Genomic DNA, 14,423 nt, shown 5'->3' with positions numbered 1-14,423 from the left:
TTTCAAGAGTATTCATAATTGCTTCCTGGAGCATTTTTATGACATCGGCTTTAAATTTCTTAACTAAAAATTCCAAATTCCCTGTCTTTTCGGCATTGTGGTCTGTTGACTGTATTTTCTCATTGAAATTTAGATTTTCCTGGTTTTTGCATGATGAGTAATGTTGGATAGTTTCCTGGACATTTCTAGTGTTCTATTTTATGACTGTTTTCTAATTAAGTTTTTTATTTAGCATGTACTCAACCTGTTTAGATTCAGAGTACACATCCTGGCTCACTTCCGTGGGCTGTGTTTCAAATGTTACTTTAGTTTATAAAGCCTGTGCAATGCTACTCTGCTCTGCCACTCTTGTTTGTTATCCAGATGATAAGACTCCATCCCACAGTATTCTGAGCACCACCAGAGGAGGGGGAAGTGTACCACCTCATTCCTGCATGGGCAGAGTGGGGAAATAAGAGTTCTTCCAACAGGCTCTACTAATGCAGAAAGCACTTCCTCCTTACTGCAGAAGGAAGACAGAAGTCCTAATTCTGCTCCCTGACTCCACTGGGGAGAGAGACCACCTTGTTTACTTCAGGACAGGCAAGGAAGTCAGAGTTCCACCTTCAGGCGCTGTATGGGAGGGACACTGACTGTTAACCCTGGTGAAGGTGGGGAAGTGCAGTCAGAGCTCTATCTTCTCTACATAATTATGTTCATTCAGGTTACTGCTCAAATCTCTGTCCCTGGTCTTTTGGAATTGTGATTGATGTGATTAATTAAAATGCACTTTTTATTATCCCTTTACCATAGTCATAGGAGGAAGAGGATATAAATTTATGTAGGTATTTAGTTATCTTGACCTAGGAAGATATTAGGATTCCAATATGACTGCATTCTAAAGTAACTTTTGGTAATTTATATTTATACTAATAAAGGAGGCATCCTTCTTCATAAGCATGTAAAGTAATTAAATATTTTGATAGTCATTTAAAATTATGTGGTGCTAACACAGTAATCTCAGTAAAAACTGCCCAATATTCATCATTTACATGGAGTTAAAAACAAAGTTGTAAAAATGTTTCAGTGTTCTATGATAAGGACTCAAATAAGTAAACTCAATGTTCTATGATGGCATCTTATATATATTTACTATTTATATATTATATATGTATATGTAATTTATTTTTTATTTTTTTTAAAGATTTTATTTATTTATTTCATGGAGAAAGATGACAAGTAGGCAGAGAGGCAGGCAGAGGGAAAGGGAACAGCAGGCTCCCTGCTGAGCAGAGAGCTCCATGCCGGGCTCAATCTTAGGACCCTGAGACTATGACCTGAGCCAAAAGCATAGGCTTTAACCCACTGAGACACCCAGGAGCCCCATGTAATATATTTTTTAAAGTATTTATTTGAGAGAGAGAGTGAGCATAAGTGAGGGGGTGGGGCAGAGGGAGAGAGACAAGCAGACTCTCCCCCCTGACCTCCATCCGCTGGGCTCCCAGGACCCTTAGATCATGACCTGAGCTGAAGGCAGACCCTTAACAACTGGACCACCCAGGTGCCCCTATATATATAATATTTAATTTCTTCATAAACTTTAAGGAAGCAACCCAACCAATGTATTAATATCAAGGAATTAAAAAAAATCCTAAGAAAATTGTGATATCTAGTTAAATTGTTTTACATATATAGTACTGAATGCATTTCCCAGTTATTTTTCATAATAGCTGTTTTGAGATGCAATCACATACCATGTAGTCCATCTACATACTGTCCATGTACAGTTTGATGGTATTTAGCAATCAAAGCATTCTCAATTGAGATATGTTATTAATTAGCTGGAAGCAGATGACATTCGTTGAACTGGTTTAAGTTAAGTTCCTATGTTGGCTTAAAATTTTCCTTCATAGAGATTCAGTTGGTTCCTTCAAAATTTTTTTTGAAAATTAAAGTGTAGAAAGGGAACTGCTATTATTGGTTTTTTATTGTGATAAAATATACATGATGTAATATTTAGCATTTAACCATATAATTTGAATGTACAATTCAGAGGCATTACATATTTTTGCAAGGTTGTACAACCATCAAGACTATCTCCTTCTACAACTTTTTCATCATCCCAAACAGAAACTCTATACCTATGAACATCATCCCAAACAGAAACTCTATACCTATTAAACAGTAATTTTTCATCCTCCTCTCCATCCAGCCCCTGGTAACCTCTATCATGTCTTTTGTCTGCAAATTTGCTTTTTTCCAGATATGTCATATAAGTAGAAGTATACAATATTTGTCCTTTTTGTCTGACTTATCTCACTGGGTATTCTTTTGGGTCATATCATTTGAAATTAGAAGAGAGAGTGGCTAAACTCCAGTGTTTAATCCTGTCTTGCCCTACCTCAACTCTTAGGGAAGAAAGAAAGACATGCAACCACGAACGAAGGCAGGCAATAAGAGTTCAGGCTTACATGTGCCATGCAAAGAGACCATGTTTCACCCTATTGCTCCCATCTACTTGTGGAAAGTGGACTGTTCTTTGAATCTTCAGTTGAGATGTCAACTTCTTGTGAAGACTTCCGCAAGCTATATTTGTCACAACTTCTCTTCTGGTCCTAGAAAACTTTGAACTATTATGTTTGATATTGTTTATGTATATGTCTTCCCTCACTGGACTTGAAGCAATGCAATGGTTTAGGCCAGGTGTTTTCCAGATTTCTATGTTCACAGTGGTCACACTACTGCTGAAAGTATTTCTTGGGCAAAAGAATAAATCAATGATAAAATTTCACATGTAAAACCAAAATCTAAAAAAATATATAGTTTTTTGACTTCATAATCATTAATGTTATCATTTGTCTTAATCTTTTAATTGTGAAATCATATGTATACAGGAAAATATATCATGATTTTATTAAATAAAGTATTAATCAACTTCATGTTAAGAATTGGATCTTTAATTAGGAGTTGAAGCAATCTGGTAGTTAAAAGTTTAATATCACTAACTCTAGCAGGATAATCAATAATTACTTATATTTGGGGAATTTGTGTTATGACTATATTGAGTTATTTAATTATGGCCAAACTTATCCAAGGCTGAATAATGTTTTGTTTCTGCTATTGAAAACTCTTTAATTTACTGTGTTATTTGGATGGGGTACTCAAGAATATGTTTATGAGACTTCAGAAAGGGGTGCCTGAGTGGCTAGTCATTAAGCATCTGCCTTTGTTTGGCTTAGGTCATGATCCCAGGGTCTAGGATCGAGCCCCACTTTGGGCTCCCTTCTTGGGAAGCGTGCTTCTCCCTGTCCCATTCCCCCCTGCTTGTGTTCCCTCTCTTTCTCTGTCAAATACATAAATAAAATAAAGACCTCAGAAATAGTGACATATTTGACATGATGATATCAACCTATCTGTTGATATAAATAGGGATGTGCTGACATTACATAAAATAATCAACTCAAATTCCCAGCCATGGTAGTATTGAAAACCAGTCTGCTAGGCTTTAGATATAAGAAGCTAAGGTAAAATTAAGAAACACTGAAAAGTCACATCAGTGCTGTACAATAATGGATGAGAGAAAATAATGTTAGTCACTGATGCATTCCTTTTTTTCTCCTGTTTAGGGTTGCTGGAGAAAGATAACAATTGATGACTTTCTGCCTTTTGATGAAGACAACAATCTATTGCTTCCAGCCACAACCTGTGAATTTGAACTCTGGCCAATGCTTCTGTGTAAAGCTATCATTAAGCTGGCAAATGTTGAGTACGTAGAAGGAAGAATGATCACTCATATAAAAACAAAAAGACAACAGACAGCTATACATCTATATCATATAGCTTTATTTTTTTTAAATCAATGTAAAGGAGTTTTCTTTCCAAACAATGTAAATGTTCTAATATAAAAATGAATATTCCAAAATCACTAATTGGTAATATTGGGTTAGCCAGCAATAAGATAACATTCTCCCAAGAAAAAATATTCAAAAATTATTCTATATCCAATGCTTTCTTGCAAATGGCGAGTGATCATGAGAAATAATGTTTTGGCTTAGTGTGAGAAAAAAAGTTGGTTTGTAGGGGGAAATATTGGTTCATCTAAATACAAAATAATATATCCTGGATCCAGTTCAAATGTTAGGTTCTCTATGTGCAGCAATAATTTATTAATCTTGAAAACCTGAACTCTTCTGAGGAATGTCAGTATGTTCCTCATGTTTTTGGTAACATTGGTCCCTTTTAATACATTCGTGATGAAAACTACTCATATTTGCTTCAGTACTTGTGAAATCTGCTTGCATCTTCCATTCCTGCATGTCTTGTGCATCAACGTATATGAGACATGTCTGCTGTGTTCATTCTTTTGGCTTTCACCTACAGACACCCTAGGCCAAACCATCCCCACCCTAGCGATGCAAAAATAGTTTAGATTCTTGTGTTGCAAAGGCACGGCAACTTTGTATCATTCTTCAGTGGGAGAATTCTCACATACATGGCACTGGCTTGAATTTGATACCCTTCACCTCCTATAGTGTGTGAGAGAATCTCATTCTCAATGGAACACCCACATGCTCTAACGGAGACCACTTCAGCCCTTTGCTCAAATCTCAGCCTCCTCCCCTTCAGGAAACATAACCTTGTCTGTCATCAGACCTCTGCTCTGCTTTTTGTGGATTTTGTTTTGGCTCCCCTTTCTCTCTCTTTCCCATGGCTACACAACAAAACCAGCCACTCCTACTGCCATCCTTGTCATCTCTTTTTCGCTCACCAACCCTTGATTTTCTGTTTGGAATTTGTTTCACCCAGCTCACAACTCTTAATTTCAATGATTTTTTTTTTTTTTTTTAAAGAGCTCAGCCCAGATCTTTTTAGGTAGCTGAATAGTACTAAGTATTCATACTGGTGACAGCTCTGTTTGTTTGTTTTGAAAGAAAATAATGTTCCTCACGTTCCTAATTCTCAGACCTAACTTGAATTTCTGAGAATTAGAGTTGAATTAAAATAAGTGAAGTGTTAAACCTGTGACCTGAAAAATTGGAGTGGCAATTTGTCTTTCTTAAAGCTATAATTCCATAGAATTTTATAGCAACCTAAGAAATAGGATTATTGTTATTTCAAAAAATAGATAAATCCAGCATGAAAATAAAGGACCAGACTAGATTTAAGACATTTCTGAGGCTTTCTAGTAGATACCTGAACAATTTATATTTGTCTATACATTTTTTCCTCAGATTTAATAGTATATAGCAATTATTTTCATATGAGTTTTATCTTTCTACATTAAAAATTAATGAGCAGTAATTATGTCACTACCATTGTGAGCTATACAAAGGATAGAACATAATTTTTATGAGGTTTGCCAGTTGTTTCCTAAGTAGGATTATCCACAGAGGAGTTTAGACTAGACTGTGAACTACCCCAAAAGATTTTTGTTGTCTGTGGCATATGTAGACACCTCAAAATTCATAATCTATGGGGGGCCTGGGTGGCTCAGTGGGTTAGGCCTCTGCCTTTGGCTGAGGTCATGATCCCGGGGTCCTTGGATCGAGACCCTCATCAGGCTCTCTGCTCAGCGGGAGCCTTCTTTCTCCTCTCTTTCTGCCTGGCTCTCTGCCTGCTTGTGATCTCTCTCTCTGTCAGATAAATAAATAAAATCTTAAAAAAAAAGAATAGAAACTGAAATCACAAGGATAAAAGATGCTGTTCTATTTTTTAAAGAACATGTGAGTATACTGAATATATGAAATATATATAAACTAAGTTTACATATTTTATAATATATGTGAATATGTTTTATCTGTATGACATGAATATTAACTTATACCTTTTTAAAATAAGGCTTGTAGCATGTTTCTAAAATAAATATGAAATTTTATCTTTAGATCTCTTTAAACACTTTAACAGATCAAATCATCTGGCTTTTGCAATATTTTCTTGTATTCTAATAGGTAACCACTATGACCCCTACATTTTTTATGGCTATATCATTTTTTATTATTATTATTATCATTGCTACTAACTATGTTATTGTGCATTTGCCTTTTTAGCATCCATATAGCGGAGAGGAGAGAACTAGGGGAATTCACTGTTATCCACACACTCACAGGATGGTTACCAGAAGTGATCTCTCTCCAGTAGGTTTTACCATTAACTTCCTCTTATATATTTTTTTCTTTTTTCCCATGTAATGTTTCTTGAGTTAAACATTCTTAATCTTAATCTTAATCTTTAAGAAAACATCAAGAAATGACATATTTTACAAAATGTTTGTGAAAACACTATTTTATAGTATTCTATAAAATTCCTTGAGAATTTCAAGATAAATTCTGTTTCCTTAAAAATACTGTGAATTTAATCTTTAAATATCTGGATTACAAATATGAAAACAATGTTAATTCTTTATTATGGTAAACTATTTACATGCATTCCTTTATACTTACACAGTTACTGCACTTATTCAATACAGAAACATAAAGACAACTTTTAATTAGCCACACGTATTAGGAAATAATAACAATGAAATACCTACTAGGCATAGGTACTTTAATATAGTATCTCTAATTAAAAACCACAGTCTTGAAAATATTTAATCATTCATATGGCCTCATCAGCTGGGCATGTGTCATTACAAACAAGGAAACTGAAGCCCAGAGTGGTTTGCTTTTTATAAAATCAAATCCATAGCATAGTTATTGGATCATCTCTGGTCTTTGATTTTTATTGGAAATGTACCATTCTCAAAGGATCCAGGTTAGAGGAGATTGAATTCCGTCCCCAGTAACTTGGATTCTACCATCTGAAGCATCTTTTCAGCAGGATAAACTAGCTGTTGCTTGGTTCAAATAAACATATCTGCAGGGTGAAAAAAGAAGAAGAAGAAGAAGGAGGAGGAGGAGGAGGAGGAGGAGAAGAAGAAGAAGGAGAAGAAAAGTAGACCCCTTCCTCAAGAGACTGATTTCCTGAAGGGAGAACCGATCATGTTTTTTTTTTTTTTTTTAAAGACTCCACCTATTTATTTGACAGAGAGAAATCACAAGAGAGGCAGGCAGAGAGAGAGGAAAGGAAGCAGGCTCTCTGCTGAGAGAGAGCCCGATGTGGGGCTCGATCCCAGGACCCTGAGATCATGACCTGAGCTGAAGGCAGTGGCTCAACCCACTGAGCCACCCAGGTGCCCCCCGATCATGTTTTTTAGGGAATGATCTAGATAGGTCTTCTCATGGAAAATCCTTTTCTGATATCTAAGCAAAGAGACTATTTCTTGAAATACTATGGGTAATGTTAGTGGAGGGAGGTTTAAAATGAGGTTTAAACCTGGACTTTTCTAAATTTTTATCTTCAACATTGATGGAATGCTTATACTTGTGCCTTAATTTTCCCTGTGTGATAGTGAATAAATACAGCAAAGACATGAAATCCTCAGAAGTCCTTGAAAGATGGTGAAGAAATAGGAAATCAAAATAATTTACAACTAGAAAATCGGTCCATTAGAAATTGTGAATTATCTCTTGTCAGAGTCATACATGAAAACTGAAAAATGTTTCATACACTACCTTAAAATTAATGATAAAAATTTTGAGAAGTTTTAGACGTACTCTTTGCATGAATTTCTGGTTGCTATGCAATTTCTGTGAAAATGATATAAAGGGGGAAATCTTGAGCTTGGGAGTCCAAACTATGTAGCTAGATTTATGTTCTGACACTTCAGTTTCAAGCTGTGTGAACTTTGCAGTAATGTAATTTCTCTGGGCCCCAGTTTCTTCATATGTAAAGTGGGGATAAAATGACCTATTCTACATGGTTGTTCCAAAGATAAATGAGTAGGTGATAGAAAAAGTAGCTACTGTACTGTAGACACATAATTACTGTAAGTTTCTTTCCCTCTCTAGTGACAATCACTAGATTATTTAATATTCTCTAGATATATGTATGATAATTAATAGCTAAACTTCGAAAACAGGGAAATTTCTAAAGAAGAATATGTGAGACTGACCCAAGCATTCAAATATAGCAATTTTCTCCTAAATACAACTAAAAAGTAAAAAAAATACATACTTTGATCTATGTATGATTTATAATTTTCCCATGAGTATTCTGTCACATTATTCATATAGTTTAAAATTACAATATACTATAAAATAGCAAAATTTATTTATGCATACCTATGTACTATTAAATGAAAAGGATTTCATGAAATACTATATAGATGATTGTCAAGAAATGTTCAGGTTGAAATATGGAAGCAATTGCCAACAGCCAAAGATGCAAGCAGGGGTCAGGTAGGGTTTCACGGAGAGTGTTCTCACTTGGACTGAGTCTTTACTGGGTTTGTCTGAAGGAAATGATGGAGAGGCCCAGTAAGGGCAGGAGAACAATATTCCCATTGCCACATGATGTATTCAGGAGTGGGAGGTTTCTGTTACCAGGAAGTATTAGAATGTGAAGAGAAAGCCTCTGAGGGACCTGTAGGAGTGTTCATGGTTTTACAGGGGTCAAGGAGAATTAAAGTGCTGAAGTTCCAAGCTCATGTTGACTATTAGAACTTTTTTCCACATGAAGATCAGTTAGGATGAAAGTGTTCTGTGGCATTTTGAACAGATACCTTCCCTTCCACTCTCCTGTGGGAGTACCAAAGGGAAGCACTGGTCTACATACATTTGTTGGCCTTGCTTCTTATGTTTTCCTTCAATTAGTGCAGTTTTACCATTTGAAAAGAAAGAAACAAACCTTTTGACCCTCCATATAATAATAGAAACACAATCAATGATATGTCTCTGTGGATATAAGAAGATGATTTCAAATGAAGAGATGATTAGTTTTTAGGCACACTTCTCTGATGTTGGCGTAGTTCATCTGGAATAGAGCAACTGGTCACCTCTCTTTTTAAAACTGAAATATAATTGGCATACAATATCCTGTTAGTTTCAGGCATTGATCATGGTGATTCAACATTTTTATATGTTACTAGATGATCCCCGTGATGTCTAATCACCATCTGTTACAATATAGTTATGACAATATTATTGACTATATTCTCTATGCTATATGTTACATCACCATGAGTTATTTATTTTATAACTGGAAATTTGGACCTCTCAATCCCTTCGCCTATTTCACTCCACCCCAATGCCTCCCCCTCAAATAGCCAATGGTTTATTTCCTGTATCTGTATGTCTGTATGTCTGTTTCTGTTTTCTTTTTTTGTTTGTTTGTTTTCAGGTTTCTGGCTCAGGAATTCTTTTTTTTTTTTAATTTAATTTAATTTTTTCAGTGTTCCAAGATCATTGTTTATGCACCACATTCAGTGCTCCATGCAATATGTGTCCTCCTTAATACCCACTAACAGGATCACCCACTTCCCCAACCCCCTTCCCTCCAAAACCCTCAGTTTGTTTCTCAGAGTCCATCGTATCTCATGGTTTGTCTCCCCCTCCGATTTCTCCCATCTCACTTCTCTCCATCTCCCAATGTCCTCCATGTTATTCCTTATGCTCCACAAGTAAGTGAAACCATACGATCCTTGACTCTCTGTGTTTGACTTATTTCACTCAGCACAATTTCCTCCAGTCCTGTCCATGTTGATACAGAAGTTGGGTATTCATCCTTTCTGACGGAGGCATAATGCTCCATAGTATATATGGACCATATCCTCTTTATCCATTCATCCGTTGAATGGCATTTTGGCTCTTTCCACAGTTTGGCAACTGTGGCCATTGCTGCTATGAACATTGGGGTACAGATGGCTCTTCTTTTCACTATATCTGTATCTTTGGGGTAAATACTTTTGTTTGTTTTGTCTTTTACATTCAACATGTAAATGAAATCATATGTATTTGTCTTTGACTTTTTACATCTAGCATTATACCCTCTAGATCCATCCATGTTGTCACAAATGGAAAGATTTCAATCTTTTTTTATGGCTGATGATATTCCATTATATATATAAATATAAATACATATATATATAATGTGAGTAATATTCATACATATATATAATATGCCACACCTTCCTTATCCATATCTTGGCTCTTTAAGTAATGCTGCAGTAAACACAGGTGTGCACATATCTCTTCATACTGGTGTTTTCCTTTTATTCAGATAATTCCAGAATTGGAATTGGATCACATGGTAGTTCTTTTTCAATTTCTTTGAAGACACTCCATGCTGGTTTCCATAGTGGGTGCCCTAATTTACAACAGTGCATAAAGTTTCTTTTTCCACATCTTTGCCATACTTGTTATTTCTTGTTCTTTGATAACAGCCATTCTAACAGTTATGAAGTAAAATCTCATTGTGGTTTTGATTTGTATTTCCCTGATGATTAGTGATGCTGAATATCTTTTCATGTATCTTCAATTATCTGTATGGGTTTTTTTTTTTTTTTGAAAACTGTCTTTTCAGATCCTCTACCCATTTATTAGTTGGAGAGTTTGGGGTTTTTGGTTCATTTTATTTTGTTTTGTTTGCTATTGAATTGTATGAGTACCTCATACATTTTTAACTCCCTGTCAGATACACTATTTGGTAATATTTTCTTTTATTCTGTAGGTTGCGTTTTCGTTTTGTTGATGGTTTCTTTTGTGATGCAGAAGCTTTTCAGTTTGATATAGCCCTACTTTTTATTTTTGTATTTGTGCCCTTGCCTTTGGAGTCAAATCCAAAACAAACAAACAAACAAACAAAAAACAATATGAGACCAATGTCAAGAGACCTGTGCTTTCTATAGAAGTTTTATGGTAAAGCCATATAAAACCACACATTCACGTCTTTAATCCATTATGAACTGATTTTTGTGTATAGTGTAAGATAGTGGTCTGGTTTCATCCTTTTGCATATGGCTGTCCAGTTCTTCCCAAATCATTTCTTGAGGAAGCTATCTTTTCCACACTGTGTGTCCTTGACTCCATTGTTATAAACTCATTGACTGTATATAGATGGGTTTATTTCTTAGTTCTCTGTTGTGATCCATTGATCTAAGTGTCTGTATGTCAGTAGCATATTGTTTGATCATTATAGATTTGTGACATAGTTTGAAATCAAGAAGTGTGAGGCCTCCAGCTTTGTTCTTTCTCACAATAGCTTTGGCTATTAAGAATTTTTTTGCAGTTCAATAGAAATTTTATGATTGTTTTTCCTATTTCTCTGAAAAAATGTCATTAGAATTTTGATAGGGATTGCATTGAATCTGTTGATGATTTTGGGTAGTCTGGACATTTTTACAATATTAATTCTTCCAGTCAATGAGCACAGAATGTCTTTCCATTTATTTGTGTCATCTTCAATTTCTTTTATTAATGTCCTATAGTTTTGAGTATCCAAGTCTTTCACCTCCTTGGTTAAATTTATTTTAACCAAGGTATTTTACTCCTTTTGATGAGCTTGTAAATGGGATTGCTTTCTTTATTTGTGCTTCTGATGATTCATCTAGTGTATAGAGTGCAACAGATTTTTGTATATTGATTTTGTATCCTGCAACCTGACTGAAGTCATTTATTGGCTTTATAGTTTTTGGCAGCATCTTTTGGGTTTTCTATGTATACTATATCATTTGCAAATAGTGACCATTTTACTTCTTCCTACCTGATTTGGATGCCTTTTATTTCTCTTTCTTGCCTACTTGCTTTGGTTAAGAACTGCAATACTTTTGAATAAAAATGGTGAGAGTTGGCATCCTTGTATTGTTCCTAATCTTGAGGAAAATATTTTAGATTTTCACAGTTGACTGAGTATGATATTAGCTGTGGGCTAGTCATATATGGTCATAATTGTGTTGCAATATGTTCTCTCTATACCCACTTTGCTGAAAGTTTTTATCATAAATGGACATTAAATTTTGTCAGTGTTTTTTCTCCATCTATTGAGATGACGTTATGATTTTTATCACTCATTTTTAATGTGGTGTATCACATAGATTTGCAAATGTTGAATCTTAGTTACTTACATCCCTGGAATTAATCCCACTTATTTAATGTGTTATTGAATTCTATTTGCTAATATTTTGTTGAGGATTTTTGCATCTATGCTCATCAGAGATTTTGGTTAGTAATTTCCTTTACTTGTGGTATCTTTATCTGGTTTTGGTATCAAAGTAATGATGGCTTTATAAAATGAGTTAGAATGTGTTCCTTCTATATTTTTCCAAAGAGTTTGAGAAGAATTGGTATTAATTATTCTTTAAATGTTTGGTAGAATTAATCAGTGAAGCCTGGAGTTTTGTTTTTGTGGATTATTTTGATTGCTGATTCAATACCTTTGCTAGTAATTGGTCTGTTAAGATTTTCTATTTCTTTTTGATTTGGAAATTAATGTTGATGTGTTTTATCTAAGCCCAGGATATATGGACAAAGTATGGGAGCTCTTGAAAGAAATATTGCCTGAATTTAAGCTGTCAGTTGAGTCCAGTTCTGAAAGCAAAATAGCTATGTTAGATGCCAAGTTAAAGGAACCAGTGAAGGACAGCAAAGAATTCAAACCTGAAGGTTCAACAACAGCTCTAAAGGTACCTGAGAAAAGTGACAAAGCTCCAAAGGGTAAGACATTTCATATTACAATGTCATTCATGTGTTCAATATGGATATTGTGTATAAGTGATTTACATTCATTGCTGAATTTAATGATAATTTTTGTCATTATCATTTACTGTGTTGTGAAAATAATTAGGATCTTATCTTTCTAGGATTTTAGAACTAGTAATGTTGTTTACTAGATGTTAGTTATTATTCCACATTTTGCTCTCTTTAAAAAACAAGGGCAACTATATATTTTGATGTTACTGAAGTAATGTAGTATTAAAATAGGAAGACACATTAAGCATCAATTTCCATCAGACTCACTTCCTTATATGTTATAATAGTAGAGTGGAATGGAGCAAAACTGCAAAGGGGAAAGTTGTCCTATTTTGTCTTTTTTTCTTCCACCAAGGAAATGCAAAATAGACACAGTATGGATTTGGATTTGCTGACCATTTGTTGTAAGGTAGAAGTTCAAATTTGAAAATAAAATAATGTCAAGTTATTTTACGAAGTGTAGGATCTTAAAGTGAGAAATATATTGAATAGTTATTTTGTATTTTCTAAAATATTTCATAAAGCTATGCATATGAATAATAATGCTTTTATAATAAAGTAGAATTAAATATACTAGGATGTATTCAGATTTTTGTATACCTCAAAAACATCTATATGATCTTTAAAATATTTGTTTTATGAAATCTTATATTTTGCCCAAATTTTTCCTTAGCAAGATCTTATCTACCAGTATTTACCATGCAGAAGTTATTGCTATAAATGTTCCTGAAGAGTTTACCAAGATCAAGTGTATGAGTGATATCTGCCTATCATAAGCCCTTCTTTAAATGACCTAATGCGCATTAGTTTATGAAAGGAAACAGAAAAAGAAGGCTGATTAAATTTGTTTTACCTAGCATATCTCAAATTAGTTTGGACTTAGAAGCCTTTTTTCATGTATCACAAATTAACATATGTATATCCATCCATTCAGATATATTGTTTTCTGAGTAGAATTCCAATAAATGTCCCAGGAACTAACAATAATCTGGTGAACAAAATCAGATGTAGAACTTATCTCCTAGTGCTTATGATTAGTGAGAGAGACTAACATTAATTTTAAATCTAAAAACCATTATTATATGCTAAGACATAAGGCTTGAAGGAAAATACGGAAAAGTATGGGAGTGCATACTTAGTCTAGGGCATCAGGGAAGAATTCCCTAAGGAATTTTGAGCTATGTTTGCAAAGATGACAGGGATTTCTTGAGGAAGATGAGGGAATGTGGAAAGACCATTTTCTGTGAGAAAACAGTAGATATACATCTTGTGATGTTGGAGGAGGAATGAGAAAACTAGCCTCATTCTAAAATGAGAAAACTAACCTAAAATTATATATAATATATAAAATTATATATTGTTAGATATAATGTTTATTATATTCAAATATCATCTCCATTTAGCAAAATAAATGTATAGTCAATAACCAATAATTCTTCATGTCTTTGGCAGTACATTGTCAATTTTCAAAATTTTCTATTGTTTTATTTTGACATTTCTAATTAGAGGTGAGTAGTGTTTTGGGAAATTTGTGGCTATTGTTTTACATTTAAATAACATTATTGTTTTGGCCACCTTTTCAACATGATAACTGAATAAGCAATATAATTTGAGATTTTGTAGTTAAAAGATTTATCATATATATTTTTAATATGTTAGAAAAAGCAGATGCAAAAGATGTTGGGAAGAAAAAGAGTAAAAATGGAGAAAAAGAAAAGGAAAAAGAAAAATTCAAATGGTCACTTCATGCTTCAAGACCCTCATCAGATGTACAGTACTCACTGCAGTCTCTGTCAGATTGTAAGATTTCAGTATTCTAGAACAATAGCTATTTTAGCTGCCTTCTAAAATGTTGGGAAACTTTGGAGTTTACAAAGTTGG

The 14,423-nt window shown here is 34.2% G+C and overlaps 1 protein-coding gene across 1 annotated transcript in view; it reads left to right on the top strand.

Moving 5' to 3' along the window:
• ADGB (androglobin) overlaps nt 1–14,423 on the top strand; it is a 191,142-nt gene that overhangs the window by 49,070 nt on the left and 127,649 nt on the right. The window contains exons 7-10 of the mRNA XM_046004182.1: nt 3,606–3,745; nt 6,027–6,113; nt 12,304–12,506; nt 14,202–14,342. Of these exons, the coding sequence (XP_045860138.1) occupies nt 3,606–3,745; nt 6,027–6,113; nt 12,304–12,506; nt 14,202–14,342 (571 nt within the window). The remainder of the gene's footprint in view (nt 1–3,605; nt 3,746–6,026; nt 6,114–12,303; nt 12,507–14,201; nt 14,343–14,423) is intronic.

The sequence above is a fragment of the Meles meles genome, chromosome 5 (assembly GCF_922984935.1).
Source record: "Meles meles chromosome 5, mMelMel3.1 paternal haplotype, whole genome shotgun sequence".
NCBI lineage: Eukaryota > Metazoa > Chordata > Mammalia > Carnivora > Mustelidae > Meles > Meles meles.
This window is presented reverse-complemented; position numbering and strand designations above follow the sequence as displayed.